At 43.8% G+C, this 12,811-nt stretch overlaps 1 protein-coding gene across 2 annotated transcripts; it reads left to right on the top strand.

The window, feature by feature from the left end:
* The first annotated feature begins 303 nt into the window (after positions 1-303).
* LOC307076434 (serine/threonine-protein kinase 38) lies at positions 304-11,970 on the top strand. 2 transcript variants are annotated; one of them, XM_079737438.1, is made up of 14 exons: positions 304-351; positions 3,019-3,154; positions 3,373-3,424; positions 4,326-4,448; positions 5,925-6,008; positions 6,460-6,583; positions 7,831-7,985; positions 8,105-8,216; positions 8,322-8,383; positions 8,551-8,668; positions 9,601-9,724; positions 10,566-10,661; positions 10,745-10,839; positions 10,933-11,970. In XM_079737438.1, the coding sequence occupies exons 2-14, from the start codon at positions 3,024-3,026 to the stop codon at positions 11,070-11,072; spliced, it is 1,416 nt and encodes a 471-aa protein (XP_079593564.1). In that variant the 5' UTR covers positions 304-351; positions 3,019-3,023; the 3' UTR covers positions 11,073-11,970. The 2 variants fall into 2 exon arrangements, with proteins under 2 accessions (XP_079593564.1, XP_079593563.1); XM_079737437.1 differs by having other exon boundaries at positions 10,745-11,970.
* Positions 11,971-12,811: the final 841 nt, after the last annotated feature.

Here is a 12,811-nt window from a genome sequence, read left to right as displayed (position 1 = left end):
ATTTTCGTATTTCGAAAAGTGATTCAGAATCCAATGTGATAGATTCCTATGACTTATTAATAGTGCTGTATTTATAACAGATGTATTGGTGGTCCTTTTGGTAGCTTCCTTATATGTGTTATGAAACAACAATTTTAAAAAAGTATGCTTTTGTTTAGAAATGACTACTATGAAGGTGTCAGAAGGAGTACACAAAACGTTTGCGCTCTTGACGTTTTGAAAATGTTTTGGCAGCGCTCCTCTTCCGTACTGCGCGTCATCGCCCTCATCATCATCATCATCATCATCATCATCATCCTCAGTTGGACCAAAGTAAGGGAAGTAAAGACGGACACGAGCGATCCTTCGACCGTAAGTCCACAACAAAAACTATGCCACACTATATCTAACCATGGCCGTAACGTACAGGGACCTTTGTTCGAGTTGTTGCCGTGTAACTTAGACTTTATGACAACATTTCAAGATGTTGTAAACAAATTAGCTGGGCTGGCTTGGCACTCACTAGTACTAACTCACTTTAGTTAGCGCTTGCTACCTCACCTTCCCACGGCGTTGAACCCGACACAAACATATCACCTAACGTGGGAGCTGGTGAGCTTAAGCTGCGATATTCAGCACAAGATAAAAAGGTTTAAAGTTTTTAGTTTGCTTCTATTTGAGAGCTGCTCCGCTAAGAGGCTCTGCTATGCGACTAGCTACACTGGACTGGTGGATCAAAGTGAAGTGCTGCGATGAGGCTTCACGACTACGTTACAAGTTTGTTGTGGTTGATATTAAGATGATAGTTGTATAGACGTGTTAGGAACAAGTTGTGATGTTCTGGGTGTGTTAAGAAACGATCAGCTTTGTGTGTGACACGGTGTGGGACCCAGCGCTCCGTGTTGTTATCCAGGTGGGAACCTGAAGGTAGAATGCAAATGTCAGGCTCTACCTACTTTCCGGGTTCAGGAGGGGTCGTCGGAGACATCCTACGATCCCTATAGTTGTCTTCATCTCTCGCTTTAATGGACAAAATAACTGTGTGTGTGTGTGTGTCTTTAGTTTTGCTCAGCAGTGAGCGAGGGAAAGTTGCCTGCTTAGCGTTGCATCCTAGCTTAAGTTAAGACAACATTACAGTCCCTGTTGGCGACACATGCTTGAAGGTTTTTCTGCTCAAGGCAGCCGACATGTCCATGCTTTCACCCCCCCCCCCTCCCCCCCAGGGGTGTTGTATGACGACAGTGGGGATATTGTCAATGCCTCTTCTGATAGTTCATGATAACCGCAGTCTTGTTTGCTTCAATCAACCCAAATGGAGTAAACAAAAACCAAGGCATGATAGGAAAAATCAATGGATTTGACAAAGTAAAATGGAAAACACAATTGCAAAACAAATATATGTAACTATGTTCAATGCCAATGACAAGAATTTTTTTTCAGAAGACGTCATACTAGCTTGAGTAAGGGTGCATATTGACTAAATGGGAGGTAACGCATTACAAAAGTATTCTGTTACTAATATACTTTGGGATATATATTTGTAACAGAATTCGTCACAGATATAACGCAATAAGCAGTACCAGTACTTTTACAATAAGTAATATGACGAAATAACCTACTGCTATGGCTGCATGTTTATTTAACTTTACCACGCATGAATACTGTGAACCTTCGGTTTTTGTTTCCTGTTTTTGCTGAAAGGCTGCATTCTTGCAGACAGTACATTATCAGGACAGATGAATCCCATTACTTCCCATTTTAATATAATGTGTGTAAGGATTTTATATATTCTTAGAAAACATAATATGCCCTCTTAATGAGGTAATATGAGGTTAATATAGTTCGCCACATTCAGTACTTCTTAAGTACTCCCTTATTAGACAGGAAGTCACTTAGTGTAGGTGAGATAGGAGAGTTTGAGATAGGAGATGGGAGAACCTAAAGAGGAGGAGAGGGTAGGAACTGAGCGAGGAGGAGCTAGGAGAGGAGAGGGTAGGAACTGAGCTAGGAGGAGCAAGAAAAGGAGATGGTATGAACTGAGCGAGGAGAGGAGAGGGTAGGAACTGAGCTAGGAGAGGAGAGGGTAGGAACTGAGCGAGGAGAGGGTAGGAACTGAGCTAGGAGAGGAGAGGGTATGAACGGAGCGAGGAGAGGAGATGGCAGGTAGTATAGAGGTGGGTGCAGGAAGAAGACACACAGTCTGGATAGGGTGTCTGTTACCTATTTTATGAGAAGCCAAGGAAAATGAAAAGGTCCAACCAAGGTGTTTGTTTGAGGCCATTTCAGCGTCGGTACACGCACCAGCCTCATTGATGTGGTAGCACTGTCCCACGGCGGTGTGCACACTAATGCCTCGTCGTGGCACGGAGCACCCGCTTACTTCAGTACCGCTTCTGGAAACCATCTAGGGGAAACGCCGCTATCTGATTAACCTCCAGGGCTCTCTTCAACGAGTATAATGGTGGTGTTTGGCATCCTTGCTCCCTGTCCGGTGATACCATGTAACATTTCAGAACTAGGGTCACCTTTCCTGGGAAAGTTCTAGCTTCTTAGGACCCTCCTGATCTTGCGAGTTCACATTCAGAATTGTTTGTCTAGGTTTTGTAGCCGGACGGCTAATCAGTCCTTTTGACTGTAGGCAACACAATGTACAATGTAAATCAACAAAGTCATATGTCAACAATCGGGCCTTACCCCCGCTTTAGATACCTTTTATTATTGTGCTGTTAATAGCCCATCCATCTCATATCCAATGCTAGTTTTCGGGTACAGTATGGTTGTTATGGTGGGATAAAGTGTGCCTGTCGCCTGAACTTACCTTAACTTGCCTTATCCCTGTGACGGGCCTGTTAGATAGAATGATTTATTTCTTTAACCTGAATGGTTGAATTATGCTCTTGAACTGGTGAATTGGGAGTCAACATAGAAAGTTCAGGGTTGCGTACAGCCCTACTGTTACTGTAGTCTACAACTGTGCAGTATTGTCGGTTTCTCAGTCTGCTGAGAAACTGAAACCGAAACTGTGTTGGCTCCATCCAGGTACCATGGCAATGACGGGCCAGAGCTCCTGTTCCTCCATGAGTAACCACACTAAAGACAGAGTGACCATGGCCAAAGTGACCCTGGAGAACTTCTACAGTAACCTAATAGCACAGCACGAGGAAAGGGAGATGAGGTAAGGTGCTGTGTTTGGAATGCATTTCAAATGTTATCTTGCTTTACAAAATTGAATGCGACCGCACTCCAATGTACAAACTTGTTCCAATGTACGTTTTGTTGACTTTACATTTTTATTTCCTTGTCCACCTGCTGCCGCCGTATGTAAACAATGGGCTACAGTTTATCTAGAAGTAATCAATCAAGTAACAACATTTCCTATTGACTTGTTTTCAGACAGCAGAAGTTAGAAAAAGTGATGGATCAAGAGGGATTGGCCGATGAAGACGTAAGTTTGTATTTTGGCCTTTTTCAACACATAGTACTGGCTCGCAATCTAAAAATACTTGTAAAATACTGTCATAGCAACAGCATATGTCACAAACTAGCGTAGCTCAGCTGTGACGGCTGCGTGGGTGGGAGGGGATTTGGTAATGTTGAGACGGTTCCTACCTTTGAGCGGTACTGGTTGGCCAGCATTACTTGTTTGTAGAATACATCAGCTATGGGAAGAGTTATTATTGATAACTTTAATGAACTCTCTAACGGTCAGCATTCAGGACAGATATCGCCAGGTTATTTAAAGCTATGAGCTGGCTAAAATGTTACACATTGCGACCTTTCATCTTGTGGAATTGTTTGTTTGGAGAAAACAACCTAACCAGGTCAGTTCTTAAGTGGGCACTATAAGAGAAAACTACCTAACCAGGTCAGTTCTTAAGTGGGCACTATAAGAGAAAATTACCAGACCAGGACAGTTCTTATGTGGGCCCTATTGGAGATAACTACCTAACCAGGTCAGTTCTTACGTGGGCACTATAAGAGAAAACTACCAGACCAGGACAATTCTTATGTGGGCCCTATTGGAGATAACTACCTAACCAGGTCAGTTCTTATGCATAGACTTGTGTTGTACAAAACAAATAGTGTACCCAGCAAGAGGGTGGGAGTTTAAAAAATATCATTGCTGATTTTCTTCTCGACATAGACACTGTCAACCATTAACACAGGGTAATGGAAAACCAGGCAAATCCTTTAATGTGTTCTCTATAACCTTCAATTCTAAGCTGCTCCAGAATTTTTTATACCCTCCGTTATTATTTGACATGCCCACACAACATCGTATAGTACAATTCAATTTTCTCAGGAAAAATACTGTATTATTAATATGATTTTCTCTGCTTCACCAGAAAAGGGTCAGAAGATCCCAACACGCCAGGAAGGAGACAGAGTTCCTTCGGCTGAAACGCACCCGGCTCGGCCTGGAGGACTTTGAGTCCCTGAAGGTCATTGGAAGAGGGGCTTTTGGAGAGGTAGGAGGCTGTTTAGGAAGACTCATTTCACCCAAGTAAAATACGACGATTCTCTCTTAACTGCATCTGTGGTCACCACAGACTACAATAACATATCGTTGTCAAATAAATCAACATTTTATAGGGAGGCTCAATTGTTTTGGGTCAATGACATTTGTTTGAGGATAGCTTTTGGATCGTTTACATGGATCCTATATTCCATAATTTTGGGTCTAAGTGACCAATACGGACACATTTATTTTGAATTGGTCCAAGAGTGGGCGAGAGCGCCACAGTTGTTGCAGTGGTGAAACAGGCTGCAATGTAACCCTTGGGGAAACTGCACCCTGTCAATGTACGTCCTTTCAAAGTGCTTGTTTTGGCCACTGACAGGCTCAGATGTTATAATGTCTAAAAATCCCTTAAGGGGATTCTGACTTTTTTCCTTTTTCCTTGTTATTGTGTCTTCCCATGTCTCGGTCAAAGTCTCTCTCTGAAATCTCGATGTTGAGTTGTCACCCAAATCTTTTGGATAACACTTAACCGCTCTCTGTTCTCCATCACAACAAACTCTTGCCGGCACTCATCTCTCCCACCCTCACGTTTCCACTTTTCTCATCCTGCCAAAAGTAATCTCTCACAAGGTTTCAAAGCGAGACTTCCCTTTGAGCGAGACTTGGTTAGGCACAATAACTTACAGACCTGATCATGGTAAAGCAAAAATGTTTTTTTCTTGGTAGGGGGCTTTCCATAATGCTTTCAGACACTTAGAATAACAACTCAAAGCACTCTGAGATGATGTAATGCAGACAGGGCGCTATTTCCCCATATGTTATATTGCAGCCCGTTTCACAACTGCCATAGCTCAATTTTAGACATATTATAAATGTCAGGTCCGCATGAGAAACACACACCCGAAACTCAAAAAATGAAGAAATACCAAAATAGTTGCGAGAGTTCCGCTTTAATACAGCTTCTTAAAACTGCATCTACTGTTGTCCATTGTCATCCTGAGAACTGCAATGTTTGTTTGATTCCGTCGTGGCCTGATCTGAGCTTCGACAGCCAATGGCTGGTCCGGCTTTAGCTCATCAAGGCAAAGAGGTATTTGGTCCCGCCCTTAAGAACCCTGATTGGACCGGGCCAGGGCGCCCAGGCTTTTTACCAAGAATGAGGCGATTCCTAACGCCATTTAGAAGAAATAGGCACCAGAGTGTGCAGTTTAAAGAGAGTTCAGGACTAGCCAATGGAAGTGGTTTGGAGGCCCAATCATTTCATCAAGGTTGTGGCACAGAGGCTCAGCTTCAAGATATCGTGTTGCGTAACCCCATCACGGTTCCATTCCAATGTATTCTCTTTGTCATTCATTGCCGTTGAGTCATGCAATAATGAAGCGACCTTGCTGAACATTTTTCATCATAGTTTCCCCACCAAAGAATGAACCCTGGTATTCATGGAGGGTCTGTTGGTTTAACACGACTCTCTGTTTGCTTGAAGGTTCGTCTGGTGCAGAAGAAAGACACAGGACATGTATATGCAATGAAGATTCTTCGGAAAGCTGATATGCTGGAAAAGGAACAGGTACTTAAAGTGGCCCTACCTAACACTTCAAGACTAGAGAACTCAATTAATTTACAAAGCTTTTACAATGCAAAAGAGCACCTTTTACTGGTACCTGTATTTCGAATATCAAAAGTGGATCTCTTCCAGTGCCGATCTCTTCCCACCAAAGAGCTGGTACTTCGTTCATATCCAGCCTTGATACAACAAAATATGGACACCTTACCCTGGCTGACTTGGAAAATAATCCTTGTATTTAATTTAATGTTTAATGTTGTAATATTGTGCTAGATTCGATCTTTCAAAGTATTTTATTTGGTTGGGTATTTATTTATCCTGAAAATTTGAAAAGGCTGAACTTGCCTGGTCTGGTCATTGAATTGTAGAATGTTATGTGCGGTATTCTATATTTATAAGAGACGTTGTGTGGACATTTTTTGAATTAGTATGTATGACTTCACGTTGTCTTTAGATCGGACACATTCGAGCGGAGAGGGACATCCTGGTGGAAGCAGACAGTCTTTGGGTCGTCAAAATGTTCTACAGCTTCCAGGACAAGTTGAACCTTTACCTCATCATGGAGTTCCTACCAGGAGGTAGGGCCTCCTGCTGTTGGTCTTTACAACCATTAACAATGAGCCTGGAAAACAGACGAATCTGCAAGATCATGTTTAATACATGTCTGGCTTCCCTCCCGTTCAGATAAATTTCAAGCAGACCAATCACAACAGATTATCTATAATTGGGCGGGTTTAGTACGATGACTGTAAAGAGGAGCGAGAATCCTCATAAGCAACCAAAACGGCTGCTACTGATGTGTCACAGGTTCCGTTCCTCTGATTGGTCATAGGTCCATCCAATTGCGTCACAAGGCTTTTTGGTCTGTGCAAGTTGAAACCGCCCTTTAGAAATGAAATGAGATTCCAGAGTAATGCACATTTGCAAATTGGTCTAGTCCATAATGATTCCATTGGTTAAACCCCATAACTGATAGTCTATAGGCATTTTTACACTGCCGGTTCGGTCGCGGCTTGGCACTCCCGGCATTTTCACCGTCTTGCCTGTGTGAAACCAAGGGGGTAAAATCCACCATTCGTCACAGCGCCGGCTTTCTTGGTTCACTGGAGAAGGCGGGGCTACGTACGGAGTCTAGACCTCTGTAGAATAATTTGCATACTCCCGAATGTTTTAATTTTTTTATGAATGAAGACGCCTAAATGCAAGAATGAGTTCACGTCTGAGTGTAGGCTACAAACGCGATTAACTATTTACAAGTGCAAAATCACCAACATATTCTTTATTTGGCTGACCACTTGTTTTTTATTCTGACAAAAACCTTGTAAGGAACGCTCCTCTGCGTCTTTCTCGTAAATCGCACCATCTCTCCACGTCTTCGTTAAATGCGACTGCATCACCTTCTCTCCCATGATGGTCAGCAGCTCGCGGATTTACTTGTCTCTCCAGTTAGAACTACTCATGTTGATATCGCTGCGTTGTCTCTGTTGTAGAGACAGCGCAGCAACACCTCTACCCAAGCCCCCCTCCCTGGAACCGCAGAGCCATCTACTCGCATTTACAAGGGTTTTCATCAAAATGAAACCGCCAATGTGTGTAGGGTCCGGGAGGGTAAATTGGGGTGCTAGCTCAAGCAGGCAATTTACCTTGGGCAGTGTTAACGCGCTGACGGTGCCTGGGGAAAAAGGCGTGCATAAGACGGGCATATTTGGCAGTGTAAAAACGTCTCGTGAACAGCGGCTATTGGAATTGCAATCCTCACGGCAGGGCCTTAGCCACCCAGCAGCCATCTCTGTTCTCAACGCCGTCCTTGTGCCTCTTTACGCAGGCGACATGATGACGCTGTTGATGAAGAAGGACACGTTGACGGAGGAGGCCACCCAGTTCTACATAGCGGAGACCGTGCTGGCCATCGACTCCATCCACCAGCTGAGCTTCATCCACCGAGACATCAAGCCAGACAACCTGCTGCTTGACTCCAGGGTAGGGACAGGGCGACGAGCTCGCAGCAACCTATATCGCCATGACTCGTTTGTGTTTGCATAACGACAAGTGTATGTAAAGAACGTGTTTGAACGGTGATCCCCTTGCCATGGTCCCAGGGTCACGTGAAGCTGTCGGACTTCGGCCTGTGTACGGGTCTGAAGAGAGCCCACCGCACCGAGTTCTACAAGAACTTGAACCACAGCCTGCCCAGCGACCTCAGTAAACAAAGTCAGTGACACCCTCATGGAGATCATGTTTACATTTTCTATGTTTATGGAAGGAAGTGCGTTCATTTGAGCAGACTCGTTTCAAATGTACCATGGCTCTATTCAGCGTTTCAGAATATGAACTCAAAGAGGAAAGCAGAGACGTGGAAGCGGAACAGGAGACAGCTGGTGAGGATTCGATTCTTGCAACATTGGTGCAAAGGCAGTATATTGTATGTCATATAGTCACTGCAGCTTCTATGCTATTCATTCTGTGTTCCTAACCCTCGAAAATCAATGTTTTCTCCTACCATATCATGTTAACCCATTGCCCTTCTCTGAATCCTCCTGAACAGGCCTTCTCCACGGTGGGCACCCCAGACTATATCGCCCCCGAGGTGTTCATGCAGAACGGTTACAACAAGCTCTGTGACTGGTGGAGCCTGGGGGTCATCATGTATGAAATGCTGATAGGTAACTGTGGAACACCTCTTTCATACATGTTGCAAATTAGAGTTGAGCAAGTGGGTCTTCCCCGTCTACAAATGTCCTTGTGTCTGCAAATTAACCTATAAACCGATCAACAAATGGACCATTTACAGTCATGAAATAAAGGAACTTAAACCGTAACAACTGTGTGTAACACGATGGTTCAAAAAGATTTTGACAAATAACATGAATTGAGACGATTGCGGCAAGTAACTCAATATTAACAACATTACAACGCACTTCAATGCAGTCAAATGGGTCAATGCCCTCTGGAAACAGAAGGAGGAAATGTTTCAGTAGATCTTCTCAGTCCCTCCAGAAAAATGCGGCGTTTTTTTGTGATTGTTGCGGCCAAAAATCGTTGATTATGCGGCCCGTTTTCTTGAATGCGATGAAATATGCGGCATATTTATGCAATTTTATGCGATGAAATTGCGGGAACTTACGAAAAAATGCGGGGACTTGCGAAAAATGCAGCTTTTCGATGACGTTCACGTCGCGTAATTACGTCACTTCATAACGTTCCCATGGCAACAGGGGGAAATGGCTGCTCTTGTGTGCACGCGCAACGTTTTTCAACTTTCTTCTAAGATATATGTGACTTTTTTGCAACGAAAATGCGGGGATTATGAAATCATGCAAGCCCCGCATATTTTGCGCGGAAATTTGCAATTTATGCGGTGAAAGTGCGGCATATTTGAAAAAATGCGGCCCCCGCATAAATATGCGGACTTTGGCTGATTATGCGTTGAATTATGCGATCGCATAATCGCGATAAGACAGGAGGGACTGTCTTCTGTGGGCATTGCTGTCTCTGCAAAGGCTTGAAATATTTCAAGAATATTTTCATTAAAGCTTAAGTTTAAAGAGGCCATTTTTGATTCAGTGGTTTCTGAGCATCTAACATGATTTCCCAGGATACCCACCGTTCTGCTCAGAGACCCCACAAGAGACGTACAGGAAGGTGATGAACTGGCAGGAGACGCTCATCTTTCCCCCAGAAGTACCGATCTCCGAGAAGGCCAAGGAACTCATCCTGAGGTACGCTTCACTGTGTGCCTGAACCCTGTCTCCACGCAGGATGTATCATGTGCCAGTGAACCAGAAATCGTATCATTTGTTGCTTTAAATGTGTTTGTATGTTGTCTATATTCTTAAACACAGTAATCCATGCTGTGTGGTCACCGTTACTAAAATAATATAAATGGTATAAAATGGCAGCCCTGGTCCAATCCCGTGCCCGTTAGTTGCAGCGATTAGACTGCAATGCAGAGAAGGTTTGATAACACTCTGCTCTGTGTAGATGTGTGGTGCTACGTCTTGGGGCATTAATGTTGATGGCTCATACCGAGAGGGTGAAGCTTCTCAGACACTTCCAGCATAACGCTGCATTGCGCAGCGCATTTCATAATACATTGGTCATTAAAACATTCATATTCAACGGCACGTACTAGCTATAAAAACAATTTATTTGCACTGGGTCGTTACCATGGGGATTACACCTCCTTCTTGGAACTGTCAGCCCAAAACACATAAAAACACAATTTAAAGTAATTGAATTTAAATTTAAACAGGCAGTTCACTTAAGTGGGATATACACTCCTGCAATACAGCTTGCTTGCATAGAGACACGACATGGATCTCTGCAGAGCTGCCTGTGTTTATATTTCTACGACCCATTACCAATGTACACAAGGGGGCAGCATAGCCTTTCTGACCTCAAACGTACATAAACGGCCAGGAACTACATCGGGAGACTGAGTTCCTCCATACTTTGGGTCGCGACATTGACTTTGGCTTAAGTGTAATTCGGCTGTGACCCATTCAACTGTGCATTGCAAAGCGCTGACGAGATATGGCGCCTTCATGTTGGCCTCGCCAGGTTCTGCTGTGAAGAGGAGCATCGGATTGGAGCCACAACGGTGGACGAGATCAAGAGCAACGCCTTCTTCGAAGGGGTGGATTACGACCACATCAGGTGGGACCTTTGGTCTTTACTTTAGACCTGCCGCGTCGAAAGTGACATTTCTGTTCATTGATGATTTCCGTTTGTTCTTCCAGAGAGAGACCCGCCGCCATTCCCATCGAGATCAAAAGTATTGACGACACGTCGAACTTTGACGAGTTCCCCGATTCCGATATTCTCCAGCCGACAAGTGAGGACATATCTACAACGCATCAATCCATCGCGTCCCTGTATATTTTCCCAGGCTCGACTCTCTATATCATCATTGTGTATTTCTTCCCAGCTGCTCCAGTTGTGTCCAACCAGACGGAGACAGACCTGAAGAACAAGGACTGGGTGTTCATCAACTACACGTACAAACGCTTTGAAGGGCTCACGGCCCGCGGGGCCATCCCCTCCTACATGAAGTCTGGAAAGAGATGAGCTCGTCGCCGTAGGACTCTCAAACCGTGCTGTCAAACAAAAGTCCCGCCCTCAAAGTAATCAACACAATGTGTGTGAGGCGGATTCCCTCTTGGGCTGTCCATGTTCAGGAAGATGAAAAATTGCTCTTACTTTTCATCGTTGTAAAAAAAATGGATTGATGCTTCCTTTTTTTTTTTTGGTATGCTTCACTTTAAAATATTCCCAAGCTTGGAATGTTTATTTGTTTTTCAGTGCCTCAATTCATCCAATATCGATTTATTTTTTTTACTCTCTGATGTCATTTTAGAATGTTCCTCAAACCTGTGGACTGCTGCAGAGTGCTTCTCGTCTGCAATTCCGAACACCAGCAATTTACACGTGCGTTGTGCAGCCTTTAGTCCTGCGTGGGGCCTACGATCAGCAGCTACTACGGTTTACACCAGGCTTTTATTCTATCCTCACTCTTCTCTTCTGAGACGCTTCCTCAGGCTCCTCATTCAGTACACCCTGCGACACAGTAGAGCTGTGTTCTTCGTTCAAGATGCATATCAAAGTGTGACTTTCCTTTTCCACGGATGCTATTGGAGTGTATATGCTAATAGTTTGGGTGGAAAAGCTCTTTACGGCTGCAAGTTGTTTCCCTTTTAAATGACATTTGCTTCTTGTTACCAAATGACTCGTAACCAAAGAGCTGAATGAATCATGTCTTAAATTATGTTTATACTCTGTATGTAGTGTTTGTAGTTTCACTTAGGACTCGCTCAATACGCATTAATGCACATATAAGTAGCAACAAATTCCGAGCTTGAGTTTCATGCTTTTTATGAATGGAACAAATGACAGAGGATGTAATACTTGTACTATGTTGTTGTGCCACCTTATCAAAACAAAAATACAATTTCACTTTGGATACAAATGTGTGTTTGATACATCACTGATGCATTGTCTATTCTATGTTTGTGGCCTCCCAGAATTCATGGGTTCAAACTCAGCTGCGACCTTCTGTGTGAAGGTTCTCCCCATCTTCTTTCCCCCTTGGCTTTCCACCAGCTGCTCATGATCTCACCTACACCAGAAGACGTGCATGTTAGGTTAAAGATCCCATGGCATGAAAATTTCGCTTTCTGAGGTTTTCTAATATTAATGAGTTCCCCTAGCCTACCTATGCTCCCCCAGTAGCTAGAAATTCCGTTGGGTGAAAAAACAAGCACTAGGCATTCTGCTCCGCCTTTGAAAAAACGAAGCCCAGACGGGCGGTTTTGGAATTTTCCCCGTATGTCGTCATAAGAGGAGATGCCACCTCCCCTTTCTTTGCCTTGCCAGCTCAGAGAATTTTGCCCGCCAAAGAGATACGACCATGCTAGCGCCGTGTGTGTGTGTGTTTGGGGCCCACTAATATCTATATAAAAGCATCCATAAAGTAGCATGCCATGGGACCTTTAATTATCCTGCCTGTGGCCTTGATCAAGGCACTAGCAGTGGACCTGCATTGGGTCTGCAAGTCTACACTGCAGCTGCCCACTGCTCCAGGCGATGGGGCAAATCCAGAGGACATATTACCCCCAAGGGAGACAATAAAAGGTCTCTTCTATTCTAAAAGTTTACAACTTTTAGAATATAGTTCCATTTGCGGGAATTAAACCTTAAACCTCAGCAAGAATGTATGGGAAAGAGCCATGCTTGGATTTATACGAGTAGTAATGATTCAATATCCTTTTTACATGGTACTTACAAGTGCCGTGAAAAAATAAGTATTA

Source organism: Pollachius pollachius (assembly GCF_949987615.1).
Source record: "Pollachius pollachius genome assembly, chromosome: 6".
Classification (NCBI taxonomy): Eukaryota; Metazoa; Chordata; class Actinopteri; order Gadiformes; family Gadidae; genus Pollachius; species Pollachius pollachius.
The sequence above is the reverse complement of the archived record's forward strand: the minus strand, read 5'-3'. Positions and strand labels throughout refer to the sequence as shown.

What these genes read in the sequence shown, in the direction of transcription:
- LOC307076434 (XM_079737437.1), top strand. Translation starts at nt 3,024, where the DNA reads ATGGCAATGACGGGCCAGAGCTCCTGTTCCTCCATGAGTAACCACACT. An exon ending in ATATGCTGGAAAAGGAACAG is followed by an intron (nt 6,009 to 6,459) that starts GTACTTAAAGTG and finishes CGTTGTCTTTAG; the next exon opens with ATCGGACACATTCGAGCGGA. An exon ending in CAGCGACCTCAGTAAACAAA is followed by an intron (nt 8,217 to 8,321) that starts GTCAGTGACACC and finishes GGCTCTATTCAG; the next exon opens with CGTTTCAGAATATGAACTCA.